Below are 23,973 nucleotides of genomic sequence, written 5' to 3'. Positions count from 1 at the left end.
CTGAAATTATTAATATAAGGGTGAGAATGAGCATAGCATTTCAGAATTTGTATTAAATGTTCTCTAACATCAATTCCTATAGAATCTCAGAATCTGAATTCCAGGATTACAACAAAAAGAAAATAAAAAGAGAACCACAATGAAAAGAGAAATTTGTTGTTCAAAATTTTAAACACTCACAGAGAGACTTCTGAACGTAGCCTTTAAGTTAAGAATAGGACATAATGTCCTCAAATAAGTCTGTGGGGTTATAGAAAAAAATGTAACTGCATAGGGAATGGCTCTCTTGGGAGAACACACACACCCTAAGTGGTACTGTCTATAGTCATGTAGACTCCAGTCCATTTTACCAAAACAGTAATTCCATATCTTTATCCTCATGCTCTTGATCTGCTTCTCTTACACAGCTACCTCCGCTTTGCCAAAAACAGCTGAGAATCTAAAAGTCAACTTTAGCAATGGCATACGCATATTCTAAATACTTGAGTTGATTCAGCTTTAATTTACAGAATTTTAAACATCTCAAGCTTTATTTGGACACACGAATCTAAATGTCATAGTCACTAATCAACTCAATTTTCATTTCCACTGAAGTAATCATGGTCCCAACTAAGCCTTAAAAAAATGAATTGCTGGCCAACTCCAGGGGCTCAGTGCAAAATTCAAGACAGCTGTGCTGCAGACCTATGCATCTGCTCACACTCCAAGGTGCTGAAGATAGGAACCTGGTGTGAAATACCTCCTTCAGAGGGAAAGAAGAAAGGGCCGTGAACAAGGGGACTGGTGTGTTCGGCTAAAGAAGGGAGAACAGCATCCCTGCCATTCCAGGACAAGAGGACCTACACACGCTGAGAGAGCTGCTGGGAATCAGAAAGCACAGGACGGGGCTTCCCTGCTGGCTCAGTAGTAAAGAACCCACCTGCCAATGCAGGCGACATGAGTTTGATCCCCCATCCGAGAAGATCCCAAATGCTGCAAAGCACTTAAGCTGGTGCACCACAGCTACTGAACCTGTGCTCTGGAGCCCGAGAGCCTCAACTCCTGAGCCCACTGACTGAAGCCCGTGATCCCTAAAGTCCAGGCTTCCCAGCAAGAGAAGCCACCACAATGAGAAGCGTCTGCACCAAAATTAGAAAGTAGCCTGCTTAGCAATCGGAGAAGGCAATGGCATCCCACTCCAGTGCTCTTGCCTGGAAAATCCCATAGACAGAGGAGCCTGGTAAGCTGCAGTCCATGGGATCATGAAGAGTCGGACATGACTGAGCGACTTCACTTTCACTTTTCGCTTTCATGCATTGGAGAAGGAAATGGCAACCCACTCCAGTGTTCTTGCCTGGAGATGGAGCCTGGTGGGCTGCCATCTATGGGGTCACACAGAGTCGGACACGACTGAAGCGACTTAGCAGCAGCAGCAGCAGCAGCTGCTTAGCAATGAAGACTCAGTACAGCCAAAACTAAATAAATAAATAAGATTTTAAAAAAGAAAGAAAGAAAGCACAGGATGGAGGAGCTGTGAGAAGGATGAGACTGAGTCCCTGTCCTCGGGGAAGGTGGGGGTGGTCCCGACAGCCCACTCCCCTGACGTTAATTTTATATTGTTTCCACTTCACCAGGCTGAGTTTTCGAGACCAGCTAAGCCATTCATTTAAAATTCATTCACATTCATCTCAGTGAGAGAAAACAGGCAATCTCATATGTGATAGGTCTCTAGGTTGTCAATATATATAAAAGACTTTACAAATTGCACACCCTTTGCCCCAAAATTCCACTTCTAGAAATTTTCTGTAAGGAAAAAACAGAAAAGTATTCAAATATATATATATATATATATATCACATCATACATATGTGATACTGTGATGCAATAAGAATATGTATTTTGATCTTCATCCCAACTCCTGGTTAGAGACCCTAAAACCTTTGTAATTTCCTAAGCGATAAAGGTGCTAGAAATATCTTTTGTTTTAATATTTGGTCTCTGCCCCCAAGTTCCTGGCACCACTCTCCTAAATTCCTTGCAGTTTCCTAAGTGATAAGAGCACTGGGAGCACCTTTTGTTCTAATACTTGGTGTTTGGCTCTGGTTCCTGACACAGAACTCCTAAATCTCCTAGAATTCCCTAGGAGATAAGAGTGACTTTTGTCTTAACAAGGTGATTCTTACCAGGCTCCTGGGTGGCTTCGGGATGGGAGGTGGTCACGAGAAAGACCACATGTGATTAGAAGCTTGGAACTTTTAGTCCACCCCCATCCTCAGGAAGAGGAGAATTGAGGGAGACTGAGCTAATAATTGATCATGCCTACATGATGACACTTCCAAAAAAGTTCCCAGAACTATGGGTTTTGGAAGCCTTCCAGGTTGGTGAACACGTCAACGTGCCAGCAGAGTGATAGAACCCAACTCCACAGGGACAGAAGCTCCTGTATTCAGGACTCTCCAGGCTCTGCCTGATACATTTCTTCATCTGGCTATTATCTGTACCGTTTATCATGCCCTTCTTTATATAATAGACTGGTTTTCCTGAGTTCTGTGAGCCATTATAGCAAATTATCAAGTCTGAAGGGGGAGGTCATGGGAAACCCCAACTTGTAGCCAAAAAGTAAAAGTGTTAGTCTCTCGGTCGTGTCCAACTCTTTGAGACCCCCAGAGACTGTAGCCTGCCAGGTTCCTCTGTCCATGGAATTCTCCAGGCCAAGAATACTGGAGCTGGTAGCCATTCCCTTCTCTAGGGGATCTTCCTGATGCAGGGGTCAAACTGGGTCTTCTGCATCACAGAGAGATTCTTTACCATCTGAGTCACCAGGGAAGACCCAACTTGTGGCCAAGTCAGACATAAATGTGAGTAACCTGAGGACCAGTACTTGTGATTGCCATCTGAAGTAGGGACACTCTTGCAGAACTGAGCCCTTAGCCTGGGGGATCTGATGTTAACTCCAGGTAGACAGTGTCCAAATTGAATTGAACTCCAGGACACCCAGCAAGTGTGAGAGAATTGTTTGGTGTAGGAGTAAACCCACATATCTGGTGTTAGAAATCTTGTGAGTATAAGCAGAGGAAGAAAGAGGAATTTTCCTGTTAATGTACAAAGATTGTGTTAATTATAAAAATGGCAACACAGAGATGGCAAAACATCTAATAAACCTCTATGTATTTATCTATTCCCTGGAGGAGGAAATGGCAACACACTCCAGTATTCTTGCCTGGAAATCCCATGGACAGAGAGGAGCCTGGTGGGCTACAGTCCACAGGGTCACAAAGAGTCAGAAACAACTGAGTGACTGAGCACATTCCCACCGATGATATACTTTAAATCATAACCCTGGATTACAAATAATAGCAGGTTTTTTTTTTTTTTTTAAGACAAAGGACTTGCTATTTTTCCAATTTATTTGTTATTCAACCATTTAACAAGTAAAAGCATCATTAAAGATGATGTTATTACTATGTTATGACATGTTTATGAGATACTTAACATACACTCCTTTCCCCTTCCAAAATGATATAAAATAGTAGGTATGACTCATCCATGTATCTATATGTATCATATCTAAAAATGTGCAGATGTTATCCATATAGATTATTTCTGGAAATTGATTATAAGGGAGTATTTGGTGTTGCAAATGAATTCAATTAGATCCAAAAATATAAAAATAAGTTGCTGAATGTGGAACCACTGTACAGATAAGGTAACAGTGTGAAAGCCCCTCACCTGGGACCTTAATCTAAGTTTTGAGAAGTCACCAAAAATCTAGTTATGAGAATTTCCCAAATTATCTAAAAAGATGGAGCTTGAACTCTCTAAATGATAGCTAAGTAAGTTTAAGATGAAATGGTAACAAAATTTTTGAGTATATCCTATGTGTGGGGACTGGAAAAAGAATATCTGATTCTGAGTTACTACAGGTTCACAAAAAGGGATTTAACTGATTAACTTCTGGAGAGGGGTGTGATAGACATGTTACATCTTTAAGAATGTCATTAAATAGGACCTCTCAGAATCTCCTGGCATACAAGGCAGAATAAAATAGATATGAGCTAACAGAGAGTGGTGAATACTAAATCAATGTCTCCTTGGCTGGAGACCTCCAGGGTATGTCACAGCATTCTGATAATATCTCTGGTCTGTCCAATATTTTTATCAAAGGCTTAAATGAATCCGTAGTGTATGCTAACCAAGCCTGCACGTGGCCTGTATCAGGGAAGGAGAGAAACTGTACTGAAGACTGAGCTTCACAAAGAGCTTAAATGATGAAAATTGACATCTAATTCTAACAATTAGACAGAATATGGCTAACAGTAAAGACCCACTTTTAGACACAAAACAGAACAAAATCCTTGCAATCCAGATTAAAACTCTACATGTGGTATTGTCCAAGGGTTGTTAAGTCTACCCCAAAGTCAGAGTTACTGTGTCCTAGCTATCAAACAGACCAAAGCACCAACACCGATAGTCAGGGAACTGCCTAAGTCAGTATTTTTCATTTCAATGCACTCTAACAGATATTTACTGAACACCTGCTAGTTGCTGGGTACAATGTAGGGCCCAGAAGAACAAACAGAAGACATGGCACCTGCCACCAAGGAGTTAATAGCATAGTAGGAGAAAGAGAGAAAGTACTTCATAGTGAGAGAATTCCAGCAGCAGGAGAACCTACCAGGTACTGAGATAAGGCAGATAGAGGCGTTCTCCCTGTGGATGGGAGAGGGAAGGGGGTGATATCCAACACAGGGCAGCAGCCCCTCAGGGTGTTACTTAAATGCTGGAGCACCTTCACAGGACAGCTTCAGGATGCTGGGGGAGGGAGTCTCAAACTGATGTCTCAGGGAAGTAGGTTTGAGGAACGGGTAATGCTTAGCCTGCAGAAAGATGACAGACAGGTATGAAACCAGTTTTTCAGGGGAAAGGCTCTTTGGCATATTTACAGCTTTATTCCCAGTGTCTATCCCTGGTATGTGCTATCACACAATAAAACAGGTGATTTCATATAAAAATTCCAACTTTTCTTCAAATCTTAAAAGACGTGGCAACTCTGGGCCTCCATGGCTGCGTGGAAATACCTGGGTGCCAATTTAGGTGGTTCAAGTACTCATAATTTGCCATCGGGTCTTCCAACTACTGGGGGGCAGACTTCAGCTCAAAGAAAAATGTAATATCTAAAACTAAAATCAGTGGTGGGATAAGCAGGAATGTTCACACAGAAGCCTGACAACAGCTTACCTTAAATACCATCTACAGAGAACAATCTCAGGTTTCATGTCACCATGAATGTACTTCCATTACAGCATATAATCAGTTTTTAAAAACTCATTTACTATATCCCTCAAGTGTTATGAGAATTTTTCCTTCATTGTTAGAAATTAACATTTTTGTCATGGTATCCATCTCAGTTGGAGCACAGTAGGTTCTAAATAAAGGTTTATGAATGAACAAATAAACTGACGTTAAGCTGGAGGTTGGAAAAAAAAAACATCTTTTCCTTTCTTCTCAACTAATCTCTAAGTTTACTTGATTTAACTTTCATTTCTAATTTAAAACTAGGCCAAGCAGTAGGAAATATAACTTTTTTCCTAAAAAAATCTTAATAGTCATGTCTGCCTGGCTGAAAGCCTTCCAGACTTTGGCAGATAAAACGCAAACAGCCCGTTCTCCGTCTGAACTCCTCTGCCTCCTTGTAAAACCGCCCAGAAAAGGGAGGGGGCACATGCAGCACACAGCAATCGGAGGGCACCAGTCCCCAGGAAAGACCACAGGGTCACACAGTGTGGCTCCGAGTAGTCACAGGAGGGGTGAGGAGGGGAGAAAAAGACTCATTGTTTTTGCCCCCCAGTAATGCACACTCTTCTGCTTCTGTTAGGTCCATACCATTTCTGTCCTTTATTGAGCCCATCTTTGCATGATATGTTCCCTTGATATCTCTAATTTTCTTGAAGAGATCTCTAGTCTTTCCCATTCTATTGCTTTCCTCTCTTTCTTTGCACTGATCACTGAGGAAGGCTTTCTTATCTCTCCTTGCTATTCTTTGGAACTCTGCATTCAAATGGGTATATCTTTCCTTTTCTCCTTTGCCTTTCCCTTCTCTTCTTTTCACAGCTATTTGTAAGGCCTCCTCAGACAGCCATTTTGCTTTTTTGCATTTCTTTTTCTTGGGGATGGTCTTGATCCCTGTTTCTTATACAATGTCACGAACCTCCGTCCATAGTTCATCAGGCACTCTATCTATCAGATCTAGTCCCTTAAATCTGTTTATCACTTCCATTGTATAATCATAAGGGATTTGGTTGAAGTCATACCTGAATGATCAAAGAAAGGCAATGCCAAAGAATGCTCGAACTACCACACAATTGCACTCATCTCACATGCTAGTAAAATAATGCTCAAAATTCTCCAAGCCAGGCTTCAGCAATACATGAACCCTGAACTTCCAGATGTTCAAGCTGGTTTTAGAAAAGGCAGAGGAACCAGAGATCAAATTGCCAATATCCAATGGATCATCGAAAAAGCAAGAAATTTCCAGAAAAACATCTATTTCTGCTTTATTGACTATGCCAAAGCCTTTGACTGTGTGGATCACAAGAAACTGTGGAAAATCTTGAAAGAAATGGGAATACCAGACCACCTGACCTGCCTCTTGAGAAACCTGTATGCAGGTCAGGAAGCAACAGTTAGAACTGGACATGGAACAGCAGACTGGTTCCAAATAGGAAAAGGAATATGTCAAGGCTGTATATTGTCACCCTGTTTATTTAACTTAGATGCAGAATACATCATCACAAATGCTGGGCTGGATGAAGCACAAGCTGGAACCAAGACTGCCGGGAGAAATATCAATAACCTCAGATATGCAGATGACAGCACCCTTATGGTAGAAAGTGAAAAAGAACTAAAGAGCCTCTTGATGAAATTTAAAGAGGTGAGTGAAAAAGTTGGCTTAAAGCTCAACATTCAGAAAATGAAGATCATGGCATCTGGTCCCATCACTTCATGTCAAATAGACAGGGGAACAGTGGAAACAGTGGCTTTATTTTTTGGGGTTCCAAAATCACTGCAGATGGTGATTGCACCCATGAAATTAGAAGGCGCTTACTCCTTGGAAGGAAAGTTATGACCAACCTAGACAGCATATTAGAAAGCAGAGACATTACTGTGTCAACAAAGTTCCTTCTAATCAAGGCTATGGTTTTTCTAGTACTCATGTATGGATATGAGAGTTGGACTATAAAGAAAGCTGAGCACCAAAGAATTGATGTTTTTGAACTGTGGTGTTGGAGAAGACTCTTGAGAGTCCCTTGGACCGAAAGGAGATCCAACCAGTACATCCTAAAGGAGATCAGTCCTGGGTGTTCACTGGAGGGACTGATGTTGAAGCTGAAACTCCAATACTTGGGCCACCTGATGCAAAGACCTGACTCGTTGGAAAAGACCCTGATGCTGGGAAAGATTGAGGGCAGGAGGAGAGGGGGACGACAGAGGATGAGATGGTTGGATCGCATCACCGACTCAATGGACACAAGTTTGAGTAAACTCTGGGAGTTGGTGATGGACACGGAGGCCTGGCATGCTGCGGTTCATGGGGTTGCAGAGTCAGACACGACTGAGCGACTGAACTGAACTGAATCCACACTTTCACAGACTGCTGCTGCTGCTGCTAAGTCACTTCAGTCGTGTCCGACTCTATGTGACCCCAGAGACGGCAGCCCACCAGGCTCCCCCATCCCTGGGATTCTCCAGGCAAGAACACTGGAATGGGTTGCCATTTCCTTCTCCAATGCATGAAAGTGAAAAGAGAAAGTGAAGTCACTCAGTCGTGTCCAACTCTTCATGATCCCAGGACTGCAGCCTACCAGGCTTCTCCATCCATGGGATTTTCCAGGCAAAGCCCATCACTTTCCAGATAAAGCCCATCACTTTAATTTCCCTCTTGAAAAACACCTATGTAAACGAAGAAAATAAAAGCAAGTATATCTCTGGAAGAGACTTCTGCTTGAGAATATACTAGGGTCCATCCCCAAGGGGACCCCAACTCTATTTCAGTCAAAGAGCCATACCTTAGTGAACTGGCAGGGGTATGGAAACTGTGTGAGGTCTTGGCTCTCCATTGTGGTGACTCAAGTCTAGTTTGGGGCCCTGAACCTGGAATTTTCCTGGTTATATAAATAGGTCAAGTAAGATTTAAGAGGGCTGCCTGTCCGCTTCACGTCACCATTCCTGTGGGTCACAACATTCCAGTTTTCACCACATCCTCGTGCCTGCCATGTCAATGCTCTCACCTAGACTTTGGCCGCTAAGCTCTGCCACCCGGCCTCTGGAACTCCAGGGTCCCATCAACCCCACTGGAGTCAGAAAGCCCGCCGCAGTGGCAGCATCTCCCACATCACACTTGGCCAACAGCAAAGAAATGCCACAGAGCTTCCCAACCTTGCAGGCACTCTCCTATTTATGTATTTCTCAATGCCTCAGTGCAGAGAGAAGCATTTGGCCCTCTCAGGGGATGCAGGATAGGGGGTATAAGAAAGGTGTGTGTAGACGATGTGATGAATGGACCTCAATGTTCCCACCTCAACGAGCTTCTGGATTCCTTTCTCTGTTATGCCAGGCAGATTTTGGCATTTCAACCTCATTAAACATAGGCCCCACTGAGTCGCAGGGCTTCCCGGGATTCTCAATCACCAGTGTGCTGGTTACAATTGCTGATTCCCTGATCCCATCCCAAAATATTCTAAGCTAGCAGATCTGAGACAGGGCCCAGAGATCTGCCCTAAGCAACCCAATAATTCAAGACAGGTGATACTCAGAACTGTAATGCTCAGATCTCAAAGCTTAAGGGAAAGCTGCACATGGTTGCTATGTTTACCAGAAAAAAAATCCAGGTTTCTCAGCAATAACATAACATACATTCTTCTCCAGTAAAAACCATAAACGGGGGAAAGAAAAAACTAAATGTACCCCTCATCTTCTGTTTTTGGTGTCTCAAGTGATGGCTTCTCCCACACTTCCCTGGTGACTTTCCACAGCCCAGTACTAATTCTCCTGTCTTCCTCTCTCACCACTCATTTTTCTTCTTCTCATCTCCTGCCTTCATTACAGCTCTCAAATGCTTCTAAGTGCTTCCCATAGTCTTCTTAGATCATTCAGCCAATAAACAACAACATCTGGATCTTCTCATTTTTCCTCTAAGGCCTGTCCCTTAGGCCCTTCATCATTTTGGTTGCTTTTCTTCTGCATTCCCTCCAGTACCAGGAATAAATCAACAAATCAGCATCACTTCATGTCTCTAAAGAACCAAAGGATGTGATTCACAGGCACCGGTGCAAACAAGAGTGCGGAGATGAGACAGTGCCCTGAGGCAAAGGCACAATATACACCCTCCACCCCGCCTCCCACCCCAGCTCTGAAGAAGCTGTAGGGAAGGACCAGGCTGCATGGAGCGGGTCAGGAGGAGGCCACAGTCACTGTTTGAGCAAAGAAAGGGTGGGGAAACAGGGCAGGAAGATCAGAGGCCATAGAAGGAAGCAAGTCCCAGAAAATGGGAGTCCACAAAGAATAAAAATTAACACATCAACACCAAACATAATATAATTATATCTGACCTGTCAATTTTAAGGAAATGGGTTTCTTTCTTTTCAAGGTATGTATGTTTGGTGGAGTTCCTGGATGCAATGCCATTCAGACACCAACTACCTGACACAGCCCTGCCCAAGACTCCCTCACGTCAGACACCAGACCACCTGCACCTCTGACCTCCCAGCCACAAATTCAGGGGTTCCCATGCCGCCCTTAGATTAAACAATTTGTAAGAATGACTCATAGAATTCAGGAAAGCATAATACTTTTTTTTTTTAATTGATGTCTTTATTTTTAATTAGAGTATAACTGCTTTACAATATAGTATTGGTTTCTGCAATGTAACAACAAGAATATATGTATGTCCCCTCCGTCTTAAACCTCCCTCCTACCTCCCACTCCAAGCATGATACTCTTTTACGATTACAGTTTTAATATAAAAGATATGAACCAAAACTGATAGAAAAAAAATAAAGACCCATGGGGCCCAAGTCTGAAAGGGTCCTAAGCACGAGCCCTCTGTGTCTTCAGGACACATCAGCCCCTCAGCACACTGATGTAGAACTGCCAACCAGGAAATCACAACCAAACTTAACCAGGGTTTCAGTGGGGAAGCTAACTGATTCCAGCACTGGCCACTCCAGCACCCCTTTCCCTTCCCAGAGGTTGGAGGGTAGGGCCTTCCTAGATACTGTAACTGCAGAACCAGCTCAAACTGGCCCCATGCTGTTTCTAACAAGACACCAAGGTGTTTTTCAGAGACAACAGAATAAAACCACAAGTCATGCAGCTGAGGCATGCTCTTAGGAGAAAATTGTGACTTCAGATAATGCCCAGAACCAAAGTTTCTCTGCTCTCAACCCTACCCTCCAACCCCCAATAGGGAACTAAAAGACAGGAACATGACTGCAACCTGAACACCTTTCAGAAGTGAACGATCCATTGTTCAGGAAGATCCGGTATGACACCCCTTCATCACACCTTAGCCAAGTAACAAAGGCCAAGTAACAAAGTTCTCCAATCCAAACCACCCAACAGGGCTTCTGCACACCGACCCTCCTCCACTAACCCTAAAAGCTTGAACCCTGCTTGCTGTCTCCTTGCTGCTTGACCTCACAATAACGTCCTTTTCTCAATAGCCAGTGCCACAGCACCATTACCAGCCAGCCTGGCTTAGAAACAAAAATCATCTGGCTCCAAGTCCCAACTCTTGAATCATAAGACTAGTCTTTCCAGCAGGACCACCTGCATTCTAAGGCTATCTGGAGGCCCACCGTGAATCAACTCCTCCTTAGCGTAAACTCAGGTGTGGTCCCAGGGAGTCCCCATGAACAACAAAATCACTCCTATCACTCTGGAAACTCGAATAGTTTAGAAGCTCCTTCCCAGAAATCTGGGGAAAGGCCAGACAAATTCTTGCACAGCTGCAGGGAAGAGGAAGTCTCTCCCACTTAACCATAGCACCCTTGAGAAAGTATTTTCAGGTCCTTATACCCCATGTGGGCTTCTCAGGTGGCCCTGGTGGTAAAGAACCCACCTGCCAATGCATGAGACATGAGACTTAGGTTCGATCCCTGGGTTGGAAAGATCCCCTGGAGGAGGTGAGGGCATGGCATTTCCCTCCAGTATTCTTGCCTGGAGAATCCCATGGACAGAGGAGCCTGGCGAGCTACCATAATCTGTGGAGTCGCAGAGTTAGACACGACTAAAGTGACTTAGTGCACACACACACACACGCATACTCCATTTAATCCAACCAGAAATGATATTTCATTGTCTAACTCATTAACTGGAAAAAAAAATGGCCTTTCATTACAGATAGCAGGACACTGGCATGGAGGAATTTGGGTCTTCATGAGCAGGGTGTGGAGAGAATCCCATGTAATTCTGAGGTTTGCCAGAATTGTGTCCAGTTTACAGCAAGCAACCCCCAACCATAATGCTTCAATCTGCCACAAAAGAAGCTTATGATTTAAAAGTGCAAAAGATCTCATTCTCCCTCTCCACAGAGGGTCACGGTCTTAGCAGATTACAGCAGAGCCATAGGAGCCCTTTCAGGATCAGAGCTGCCCCTTCACCTCCTAGTAAGTAGGACCCACTGCAACTCTCTGCGTGTCCAGCAAATTCCTGGTCTGCTCCCACTTTTGTCTTTGATGGAGGAAGGGAAAAAGATACATAAGCCAAGAAATAAGTCCAGCAGACTTTTCCCTCTACCTTGTAAGGGTGTTGTTGCCATTGTTTAGTCGCTAGGTGATGTCCGACTCTGTGACCCCATGAACTGTAGCCCACCAGGCTCCTCTCTCCTTTAGATTCTTCAGGCAAGAATTCTGGAGTGGGTTGCCATTCCCTCCTCCAGGGATCGTCAAAACCCAGGGACATCCTGCATTGGCAGGCAGATTCTTTACTGCTGAGCTACATGGGAAACCCTGTAAAGGTGTAGCCCTACCTAAATCATTAACTGAATATTTACCTACCTAAACATTTACCTGAAGAAGTAGGGCATTCACAAACATGATTTAAACAATTAATTTATCAAGCTCCTATCTACGTTGCATGTCAGGCACTGTTCCAGGTGCTTAAGATAAACCTCATAGAGTTCACACAATAGTGAGGAGACACAAAAAGCAGCAATAAATACATGATGCCAGATAACAGTGAGGGCTACCAAGGCAAAGAGGGTAGGAGAGTCTGAGAGTAAGGATGGCACATGGAGGAGTGCCAGCTATTTCAGATCAGGTGGCCAGGGAAGGCATCTGGGATAAAGTGACATTTGAGCAGAGACTGAAGGTGGTGAGAGAAGAAGCAATGCAAGGACCTGGGGAAAGAGCATTCCAGGAAGAAGAAGCCAAGTGCAAAATCCCTTGGGAGCCAAAAGTTTGGTCTGTACCAGGAATACAGACTCTACCACGTGACACAGAGAGAATGAGGTGGAGACTGAAGACTATAGGTCTGGGCCAGGAGCAGATCAAACAGGAACCATTTCTTATCATTTGGAAAAGGAACAAGGCCATTACTGATGCAAGATTAGCATTCCTTATCCCCCTTTTAAGTGGGGAGATTACATAATCAAAGTTTGAAAAAGCTGAATGTAGCTCCCAAGGATGATAGGAAATACATTTTTTATTAAAACAAAAATGACTGCTTCAGAAGATGTTTTCCAAACCTTCACTGATTTGAAGAACTTACCTATTAAAAACTCTCATGATTCAGAAATATATTCCTCTCATTTCCCATCCCTCCTACACCATCAGACTGTAGTCTAAAGTCTATTTTACATCTAAAGCATATTCTAAAAGACAAGAATCATAACCTTCTTCTCTTGGGGTTTCTAAGATAAACTTCATTTAGAATGAAATTTTCAGAGAACATTTTTTTCATTTTTTTATATAAAAATCTTCATTACTTCCAATCACATTTTTTCTTAGTTACACTACATCCATTACCAAACATCCTAGAAAATCTAGTCAAACATCCTAAACAGTCTTCACTTGTCTTAAGATTATCAGTCTTGTAGCAATAGACTATTTCAAAATGAATGCCCAGAGAGGTCAAATCAAAAGGAACAGAACCAAAAGGTTTTGCGCATAGAGGCTAGAGCTGACTTTCATGGTTGGCATATCATTTGTGCCTTAAAGTTGCAAAGTGCTGCAAAAAAAAAAAAAAAAACCTCTCAAGATCCAAATATTAAAATGTTGAAAATCCTTACAGCTGCACATATTAAGATATTCTATTTTTTAACTCTGACATTTAAACCACCCACTTTCACTCATATGGTTTATATTACCATCAGAAGCATTCAATAAAATAAAACTTTACAGCAAACTAGTAGAACACTATGATCTAATAGCCTGAGCATGGAAAGAGATCAAGGTCTTTTATTTGCCTTCCTTCTCCTTCTATATCATGGAAAAACCAGTGGTTCTTTCTTGTTGAAAGAAGCTTCTCCTTGCTTTTCGATGTGGAATAGCACAGCCAAGAATTCAGCAGGAGCTGCTTCTCCATGAAAGTTAAAAAGCTAAGCACCTTTTAAATCAATTAGGACCATTTTTCAATGTGGGCATTACAGGGTCTGGTTCTGGGTCAGTTCAGCGTCTACAAAGTGACTTCAAGTGCTTCTCCTGATTCCAGTGTTAAAAACAGGTCATGGCCAGTGAAGGATAAAGAAAGAAAACAAAAAAGATTACTGCTGCAGATTAAGTTTTCACAGATGTTTTGATTCTGCTCTACAACAGTCCAAAAATATTCCTGTGTGCCCTTGGAAATGAGATTATGAAAAGACTGAATAGAAGATTTGACTAGAGACAGAAATTCATTAGAATTCTACATTCACTCCAAGCAACACAAAGAAATGATCATTTGTATCAGTTAAAGTTTGACCAGAGAAGCAGAACCACCAGGAATGATACAGCTAAAGGAATTTGCTACAGAGATTTGACCTTTCATAATCCAGAGAAACTCATTTAATAGCCTATGCAGGGCTGCTGCTACTGTGTCTGTAACAAGTGGAAAGCCAGCAGGTCAGGCATTCCAGAAGCAGGGATGGAACCTGAAGTAGGGGAAAGAAGAAGGGGCTGGAATCCACAAAGAAGAACTAGAATACACTTCTCTCTTGCAACCTCCTAGGCTCCAACTTAAACGATGGGAGTGGCTTGCAAACAGGCCAGCAGTGTCCATACAGCTGATCACACATGGGCACCATGATTTCAAGTAGCTACAGGAAATATGGAAAACTCTGGAGGAGCTGCAGAATCAGCTCTGCTGCACAGCAGAGCAGGTTAGTCTGCAAGTCGGGGAGAACCAGCATGAGCTGTGACACACCAAAACCTACACCCAGCTTCTGAGCGAGGACATGGCTGAAACAGAGCAGGGCACTCTGGGACGTTCCCAGGAGAGACCCCCACCTCCAATGTCCTCAGCCTGCCTTCTGTCTGTAGAAAAACTTTAGTTGAAGAATAAATTTAATCAGAGAGATGAGAGAATGTAGAAGCAAAGGAAAGCAGTCAAATAAGACTAAATAGTTTAGCCATTAAACAAGTCAAAGAATTTTAGTTCCTGGGCTTCCCTAGTGGCTCAGAGGGTAAAGCATCTGCCTGCAATGCAGGAGACCCAGGTTCGCTCCCTGGATCAGGAAGATCCCCTGGAGAAGGAAATGGCAACCTGTTCCAGTATTCTTGCCTGGAGAATCCCATGGATGGAGAAGCCTGGTGGGCTACAGTCCATAGGGTTGCAAAGAATCAGATACTACTGAGCGACTTCACTTTCACTTTCACTTTCAAGGGCTATAGATAATACTCTAAGCCATATCCTTTGCAGATACTGAAACCCCTCACCAGGTGGAAGAAGATAACTACATGATGACCAGACTATAGCCATGACATAAACTGCCGTGATTCCAAGAATGGGCCTCAAGGAAATGGGAACAAACCAACTGGGAAATGAAGATCAACTGTACTTCAAACGATCAAAATGAAGCTGGTCAGACATGTGATGACCAATTTCAAGATGACTGACTATCAGAGATGACTGCTATTTCTACAAGTAGCCACCTCCCTCCACCTATACACCCCTGAAATGCCCCTTTAAAAACTCTTGTCCAATAATTGTCAGTGAAGAGTCAGCCTTTGGACATGGGTCCACCCTCTCTTCTAGTTGCTGCCTCCAAGATAAAGCGAACTTTCCTTTCCACCAACCTTGTCTCTCAAGTATTGGCTTTCTACCAATGAGCAGCAGGACTGCATTTTTGGTAACACAGTCATTTCACTTTCACTGTCTAAACCTCGAACAAATTTCTCCTGTCTGCCCCTAACCCAGTACAGCTCAGGAAAGAAACTTCTAAGATGAGGTTCCAGTTAGCTAAATTGATACAGTACAAAGTCACCGCATCTTGGGAAGCTGCCTTCATCTTCCATTGTGCTTGGACCCCCAAACTGGTCAAAGTAGACACTCTAATAATCCACTTCCCCACTTCAACTTCTACCCATTTCTTACATAAGAAAAACTGTGATTAGTATTAATATATTTCTATACAAGCAAGCACCTTTATGATAACAAGCATTACTTTTTTTATAAATAAGTTTATTTAGCATTTACTATAAGGGAATTTCTATCTGTTAGTATGTGTGACATTCATTTATTTATTCAAAGATAACAAACTACATTTAATGAAATAAATCAGTTTGAGATTTGCACTGGGAAAAAACTCATGAAGAAGATGAAGGAAAAACAAACTATAGAGTAGAAGGAAATCCTGACAAAGAATTTATATCTAGAATATATTAAGAAATCGTAAAACTCAACATTAAAAAAAATCTATTTAGAAAAATTGACAAAAATATGAAGAGAAATTTTAACAAAGAGGCTATACAGAAGTCAAATGAACACATGAAAAAATATTTAACACCATCAGTTAGCCATTAGAGCCAATGAAAAACACAATGACATGTCACTACACACCTATCAGAATGGCTAATAAAAAACAATGACAAAAAACTTGTGAGGAAGTAGAGAAGCTGGATAACACATACATTGCTGATGGGATGGGATGGAAAACAGTTTGTCAGTTTCTCAAAAAACTAAACATGTAACTACCACATGACACAGCAATTGTACTCCTGACATTTACCCTAGAGAAATAAAAACTATGTTCACATAAAACCCTGCAAATGAATGTTCGTAGCAACTTTATTTGCAATACCCAAAAACTGGAAACATTATAGCCAACAGCAAAAAGCTGAAAACTTTTCTTCTAAGATTAGGAACAAGGTATAAATGCCCACTCCTGTCATTTCTATTCACATAGAACTGGAAGTCCTAGGTAGAACACTTAGGCAAGGAAAAGAAAATAAAGGGGATCTACATCAGGAAGGAAGAATAAAATTATCTCTGTTTACAGATGACATGATCTCATATATAGACAACCCTAAAGATGCTACCAAAAATCTATCAGAACTAATATAATTCAGTAAAGCTCAGTTCAGATCAGTTCAGGTCAGTCGCTCAGTCATGTCCGACTCTTTTCGACCCCATGAATCACAGCACGCCAGGCCTCCCTGTCCATCACTATCTCCAGGAGTTCACTCAAACTCCCGTCCATCGAGTCAGTGATGCCATCCAGCCATCTCATCCTCTGTCATCCCCTTTTCCTCCTGCCCCCAATCCCTCCCAGCATCAGAGTCTTTTCCAATGAGTCAACTCTTCACATGAGGTGGCCAAAGTACTGGAGTTTCAGCTTTAGCATCATTCCTTCCAAAGAACACCCAGGGCTGATTCCTGTAGAATGGACTGGTTGGATCTCCTTGCAATCCAAGGGACTCTCAAGAGTCTTCTCCAATACCACAGTTCAAAAGCATCAATTCTTCAGCACTCAGCTTTCTTCAGAGTCCAACTCTCACATCCATACATGACCACTGGAAAAACCATAGCCTTGACTAGACGGACCTTTGTTAGCAAAGTAATGTCTCTGCTTTTCAATATGCTATCTAGGTTGGTCATCGGAGAAGGCAGTGGCACCCCACTCCAGTACTCTTGCCTGGAAAATCCCATGGACGGAGGAGCCTGGTAGGCTATAGTCCATGGGGTCGCTAAGAGTCAGACACGACTGAGCAACTTCACTTTCACTTTTCACTTTCATGCATTGGAGAAGGAAATGGCAACCCACTCCAGTGTTCTTGCCTGGAGAATCCCAGGGACAGGGGAGCCTGGTGGGCTGCCGTCTATGGGGTCACACAGAGTTGGACACGCCTGAAGTGATTTAGCAGGTTGGTCATAACTTTTCTTCCAAGGATCAGCATAAAATACCAGCTGTGTTTCCATGCACTAATAATAAACTCCTGGAGGAGGGCATAGCAACCCACTCCACTATTCTTGCCTGCAGAGGCCCCATGGATACATGAGCCTGGCAAGCTACAGTACAGTCCATGGGGTCACAAAGAGTCAAACACGACTGAACGACTAAGCACACACAATAATAAACTATCCAAAATTAAGGGGGAAAAAAATCCCACTTACTATAGCAACAAAAAGAATGAAATACTGAGGAATAAAATTAACCAAAGGAGTTTCCTCAGTGGTAAATAATCTGCCTGCAATGCAGGAGACATGGGAGGAAGATCCTCTGGAGGAGGGCATGGTAACTCATTCCAGCATTCTTGGAGGGAAAATTCCATGGACAGAGGAGCCTGGTGGGCTATAGTCCATGGGATTGGACAGGACTGAAACCACTGAGTATCAGCAGCAAATTTAACCAAAGAGATGAAAGACTTACACACTTAAAACTTCAAATCACTGATGAAAGAAATTAAAGAAGACACAAATAAGTGGAAAGACACGCCATGTTCATAAATGGGAAGACTTAATATTGTTCATATATTATAGATTCAATGTAATCCCTATCAAAATCCCAAGGCATTTTTTACAGAAAAAGAAAAAAATCATAAATTTTATATTGAATCAAAAAATCCTGAATATATAAAGCAATCTTGATCAACAGGAATAAAGCTGGAGGCACCACACTTCCTGACTTCAAAATATATTCCAATGCTACAGTAATTAAAACAGTGCAGTACTGGCATAAAAACAGACTTACAGATCAATGGAAAAGAACAGAGAAATTAACCCATGTATATATGAAGAAGGCAATGGCACCCCACTCCAGTACTCTTGCCTGGAAAATCCCATGGATGGAGGAGCCTGGTAAGCTGCAGTCCATGGGGTCGCTAAGAGTCGGACATGACTGAGTGACTTCCCTTTCACGTTTCATTTTCATGCATTGGAGAAGGCAATGGCAACCCACTCCAGTGTTCTTGCCTGGAGAATCCCAGGGACAGGGGAGCCTGGTGGGCTGCCGTCTATGGGGTTGCACAGAGTCGGACACGACTGAAGCGACTTAGCAGCAGCAGCATATGGTCAAATGATCTTTGACAAGGGTTCCAAGAATATACAATGGGGAAAGGATAGTCTTCAATAAATGGTATTGGGAAAACTGGCTAACCACATACAAATGAATGAAATTAGACTCTTACAACATGTACAAAAATCAACCCAAAAATATAGTAAAAATTTAAATATAAGACCTGAAACTATAAAACTCCTACAAGAAAAATACAGAGGAAAAACTTGATGATGTTAGGCTTGGCAATGGTTTCTTAGATATGATAACAAAAGTACAAACAATAAAAGCAAAAATTAGACAAGTGGGACTACATCAAACTAAAGAAGCTTTGCAGAATAAAGGAAACAAATTAAGAGTGAAGAGACAACCTACAGAATAGCAGAAAATTTTTGCAAACCAAATATCAGGCATGTTATTAATATCTAATATATATAAGGAATTTCTACAACTTAAAACAAAAGAAATTAAATAACTTGATTTTAAAAATGGGCAAAGAACAACTTGAATAGACATTTCTCCAAAGAAGACATAGGAATGGCCAATAGGTAGAGGGAAAGATACTTAACATCACTAATCATGCAAATTGTGCTTTAATCATGCAAATCAAAACCACAATGAGATACCACTTCATTCCTGTTAGATTCGTTTTTATGAAAACAAACAAAGGTAAGCATCAGTAAAGATGTGAAGAATTGGGAACGTTTGTACACTATTGGTAAGAAAATACAGCCCCTATGGAAAACAGGATAAAGGTTCCTCAAAAATTAAAAATACAATTACTATATGATTCAGCAATCCTTCTTCTGGGTCTATATCCAAAAGAATTGAAATTATGACTTTGAAAACATATATGTACTCCTGTGTTCACTATAGCATTATTCACAGTAATCATGATAAAAAACAAATCAAGTGCCCATCATCAGATGAACGGATAAAGGAAAAGTGATATACACACATGATGTAATATTATTCAGCCTTAAAAAGGAGGAAATCCTGCAATGTGCAACAACACAGAAGACCTTGGAGAGTACTATGCTACATGAAATAAGCCAGCCGCAGGAGTCCACTTACGTGAGGTCCCTGAAATAGTCAAACTCATAGAAACAGATACTAAGATGCTGGTTGCCAAGGGCAGGGTGAGGTGAGAGCAGCATCAAGAGTTGCTTTTTGACAGGTAGCTAGTTTCAATTATACTAGAGGAATAAGTGCTAGAGAGTTGCTGCACAACATTGGACCTACAGTTGAAATACTATATTGTGCTCTCAAAAACTTGTTAGGATGGTAGATCTCATGTTAGATGTCCTTACAATATTAATTAATTAGCTATTAATTAAATGGCTTTAAATTTTCAAAGTTTTTCCTTAAAAAGCTTAAGATACAGGTAAGACAGCTTGTACGCATCTCAAAGGCCACTTTGTGTTTTCACCAGCTGTGCTTGTGTGCTCAATCCTGTCCAGCCCTTTGTGATCTCATGTGACTGTAGCCCACCAGGCTCCTCCGCCCATGGGATTTCCCAGACAAGAATACTGGAGTGGGTTGTTATTTCCTTCTCCAGGGCATCTTCCTGACCCAGGGATCAAGTCTCTTGTGGCTCCTGCATTGGCAGGTGGATTCTTTACCAGTGAGCCTCCTGGGAAGCCCTATTACCTAAATTAAAAAGCATAAAGACATGACCTATGTAAAGTCCCCAGGCCAATGCTTGATTCACACTAAACAGTTAGTATATGTGATTTTCTGTTCTTCTTCAAAACAATCATCAGAGTTGTGTTGGCCTAATATTGTTAACATCATCCTTTATACATGCCCAGCCTCACACTATTGCAGCAGAATATGCAGTTGCACCTCAGGTGACTATGATGAGAAAGTCTCCACAACTTCTTCAAATCAATGCCTGTAAGAACAGAAAGATTAGCTGAATTTCTCTTTCTGAAGAGGCACTATTCCTTTCAGTCAGTGCTCTGTTGCACTCTAGATTTGCAACTCAATCATCTTAAAAAAAAAAACAAACAAAACAAAACAAAAAGAATATCTTACACAGCCAGTAAGATATACTCTACAAAGAGCAATGCATCTTAGCAACCAGACTGCTTTTTCTAACCAGTGAGTATCACAAGTGAAGTTGCCCTCTGCCCCCTCAATTCTTCTCCTTAGCCCCTGTTCTGCTCAATGCCTGTTTTCCTCTTCATAAATGGTCTTGCCTCACTGTCTACTCCTTTCCTCCCCTCCTCTGTCTTCTGCCCCTGCCACTTTCTGCATGAATTTTATTTATTTATTTTTTCCTGCATGAATTTTAAACAATTTTTTTTAGAAAGCCAAGAAGTGAAGATACTCTTCTCTGTCCACCAACTGGGCACAGGCATTTGACCCTGACTTTTGTATATGGGCTTCCCTTGTGGCTCAGCTGGTAAGGAATCCGCCACCAATGCGGGAGACCTGGGTGCAGTCCCTGGGTTGGGAATATCCCCTGGAGAAAGGAAAGGCTACCCACTCCAGTATTCTGGCCTGGAGAATTCCATGGACTGTACAGTCCATGGGGTTGCAAACAGTTGGATATGACTGAGTGACTTTCACTTCACTTCACTTTGTATATGGAAAACATTCAAAGGAGGGACCTAGGCAGTCTCCCATGGCTAGTATAAGCCCAGCACACCTCCTGCTGTGAGCTTCCACACTTTAAAGTAACCAACAACTCTCTCTGTAATAAATCAAAAGCAGGTCGGCTTAGAAGTTACACACATTGTGCCACCTGAGAATGTGCCATTTTTAAAAATTTAGGGAAAAATGGAATGAGCAACTTAGTAGCTGAGCTTATCTTTCAACTGAAAAACAAGACCACTTTCCAGCAGGATAAATGTTTATAAAATAATCTTCAGAGTCAAATGTGGAATTTCCTTACCCTCCTGAAAACATTCAACTTCCAGTGGAAGTAATTCTTCCAATCGCTCTGGTTTCCTTTTCTAAGTCATCAGCCACCTGTCAAGAGACCTGAGGCCTCCCAATCTGAGCAGGCTTTTCAAGCTGCTTACCCTGTCTCATATGACCAGTACCATGAGGACGGGTTCATATTACACCCGTTGGAGAAGGCTTAAAACGCTGATGATACTGAACCAAAATTATTTCAACAGTTTTGTCCGGCACATTATAAGCTTAAATACTGAGCCAAATCATAACGGGTTGAGTCAAGCTCATGACATAGGAGCCAGCACTCCCTGGAATCAGCCCTTCTCCCCTCCCATCTGAAGCTAGCCCTCTTTTTAAATTCAAGAAAATACTCCATCCTTCAAAAATCTGACTCCCTTCGCACCTCATTCACACTTGAAATGCTGAATCATGACTCTGAGGTTGTAAAAGAAAAACTACTTCGACTGGGACGCCGGAATCCCCAGAGGACCCCACGTTTTTCTGCCCTCCTTTGCTTTGCATCTTTTAAAGCCTAAATCTGGAGCTCTTCCCAAAGATCCGAGAGACTCCAGAAACAGTCAAGGCTGCAGGTCGGGAGAGAGCTTCTGCCTGCGGTCCTTTCCTCCCCAAATCCCCGCGCCACGGCAGCTCAGGGCTGCTAAGAGGCTGATAACTTCCCATCTGCAAAGCTGCCCAACAGCGGCCGAGAAATGCTCAACTTGGGAGCTTCACCACTACAGCCACCGCATCGTCGGGCGCGCTCTGGTCTCACTTGGCCACAGCCCCACGGGAGTGAGGTGTGCGTGGGCGGCTCCACGGCCCCTCCAGCCCTGGCCCCAGAGACCAGCCCGCCCAGAGCGAAGACTCCAGAAACTCGATCCCAACTCGCAGCCCGCGCCTTCCGAGCCGCCCCGGGAGCCCGGAGAAGCGGGGCCGAGGTCAACAAGCAGAGGGGTGTGGGCAACCTGGAGAGCAGGGAGGCGTGGAGGGCAAGGGGCAGCAAGAAAAGAAACGCCCTCCCCTCCCCTCAAGCGGGTCCCTCAACTTCTCCCAGCCCGGTAGAGGGTGAGTAGAAACGGCCGCTGCGAGCCCAGGGTGAGGGACTCACTTGAAGGTGAGGACGCAGAGCGGCCGGTAAGACTTGTGGCTGGTGTTCTCGGCCATGCCCTTGCCCCAGAAATCGTTGGAGAAGATGCCCCAGAGCAGAGGGGCTCCGGGCCGCACGTCGGGGTTGTTGACGATCGCCCACACGTCGTCGTGCACGAACTCGCCCCTCAGGGAGCGGCCGTAGCACAGGCAGCTCGCCCCGGCCAGCAGCGCCGCGGCTCCGGCCGGCGCGAGTCCGCAGTCCCGCCGCCGGGAGGGCGCGCGGTCCCCGCCGCCGCCTCGGGCAGAGCTGGTCACCACCATCGCGCCGCCGCCGCTGTCCTGGTCTCTCCCGGGTGTCTGGCATCCTCCCCGGCCGGGGCCCGGACGGTGCGCGGCAGCTGCCGGGAGATGGGCTCGGGCATGGCTGGCGGCAGCTGGACCGGCCGCTGGCGTCCCGCGCTCCGCCGCCGCCTGCGCCGCCGAGTTGGCCCAGCTGCAGATAAACAGCAGTCCCCCCGCCTCCCCGGGCCATCGCCACCTCCTCCGCCCCACTGCGCATGCCCCGCTCGCCATCGCCTCCACCCCCCAATCCCGGGACCGGCGCCGCTTTCCCCCCACGCCCCGCACCCTCCGCCCCCGCCCGGCTGGTGTAGCGCTCAGCCTGCAGGCGCGGCGTTAAGAGGTGGCGAGAGTCCGTGTGCAGGTAGAGAGGTCGCGGCGTGGGGCCGCCCGGAGCGGCGGTGAAGGGGCACCGGGGTCCTCTCCCCTGTGCCCGCGGTGCCCTCTGCCCCTCATCATTTCCCCGTTAAGGGTCTGCTGGGGGGGACCTCACCGACGAGCACCTTCCCGGGCCAGGACGGGCTTAGCAGGTGCGTAGCCGGAACCTCCGCCCGCGCTCCGGGAGAGGGAAGTGGCCGCCGCCGCCCGGGACGTCCCGGCTTTTCAGCACCCCGGACAACAGCAGCGGCCGCTGGGCCATGCTCTCCGTCCGGCTCCGCTCTCCTGTCCGGTCTCCGCCTCCCTCGTCTTCTTCCCGGGCTTTCTGTCCCCACTGCCCGCGTCCCGCGGTTGCAGCCTCGGGGCGGGGGTGGAAACCGTAGGGAAATGGAGCTTCCGAAACGTATTTCTGAAAACGGAGAGACGGTCTCCCTGAGGTGGGCTTCCTGCCCGCCCTGCCCGGGTTTGTCCACCGGCTGTTTTTCTTTACCGCCCATTCCTCTGCTCGCCTTTATAAAAAGTCTCAGGTTCGAGTTTGGGTTTGGGAGCCGAGTTGGCTTCTGAAACATTTCTCCTCGTTTGTTTTTTACTGCGGTTCTTAAAACAATCCGGGAGATGCCAAGCAAATTACTTTTTGTCCCCATATGAGTGGATCACATGGGTCTGATTATTACTTCCTACTCTGTGAGTGTATTTGAACTCTTCCTGCTAAGTCGGTAGGATTCAAAACAAAAACCAAACAGCTTTAAGGCCTCTGGCTTCGGCTCCCCATCTTACAGTTTCTCTGCAAGGTTCTTTTCGTTTGTTTTTTTTTT

At 44.2% G+C, this 23,973-nt stretch overlaps 1 protein-coding gene across 8 annotated transcripts in view; it reads right to left on the bottom strand.

Annotated features, from left to right (window-relative positions):
• Positions 1-23,029, bottom strand: part of TMTC1 (transmembrane O-mannosyltransferase targeting cadherins 1) — a 315,289-nt gene extending 292,260 nt beyond the window's left edge. For 6 of the 8 annotated variants that reach the window (XR_015164144.1, XR_015164145.1, XM_086401542.1 and 3 more), the window contains exon 1: positions 22,461-23,029. Coding sequence is in view for 6 of the 8 variants with exons in the window: in XM_086401542.1 (XP_086257668.1) it covers positions 22,461-23,014 (554 nt within the window). In the remaining 2 variants the exon portion in view is untranslated. The remainder of the gene's footprint in view (positions 1-22,460) is intronic. The other 2 variants (XM_086401544.1, XM_086401541.1) reach the window with 1 other exon arrangement.
• Between the last annotated feature and the right edge of the window lie 944 nt (positions 23,030-23,973).

Source organism: Bos grunniens, chromosome 5 (genome assembly GCF_055505025.1).
Source record: "Bos grunniens cultivar Pamir isolate PY7600 chromosome 5, Bosgru_T2T1.0, whole genome shotgun sequence".
NCBI lineage: Eukaryota > Metazoa > Chordata > Mammalia > Artiodactyla > Bovidae > Bos > Bos grunniens.
This window is presented reverse-complemented; position numbering and strand designations above follow the sequence as displayed.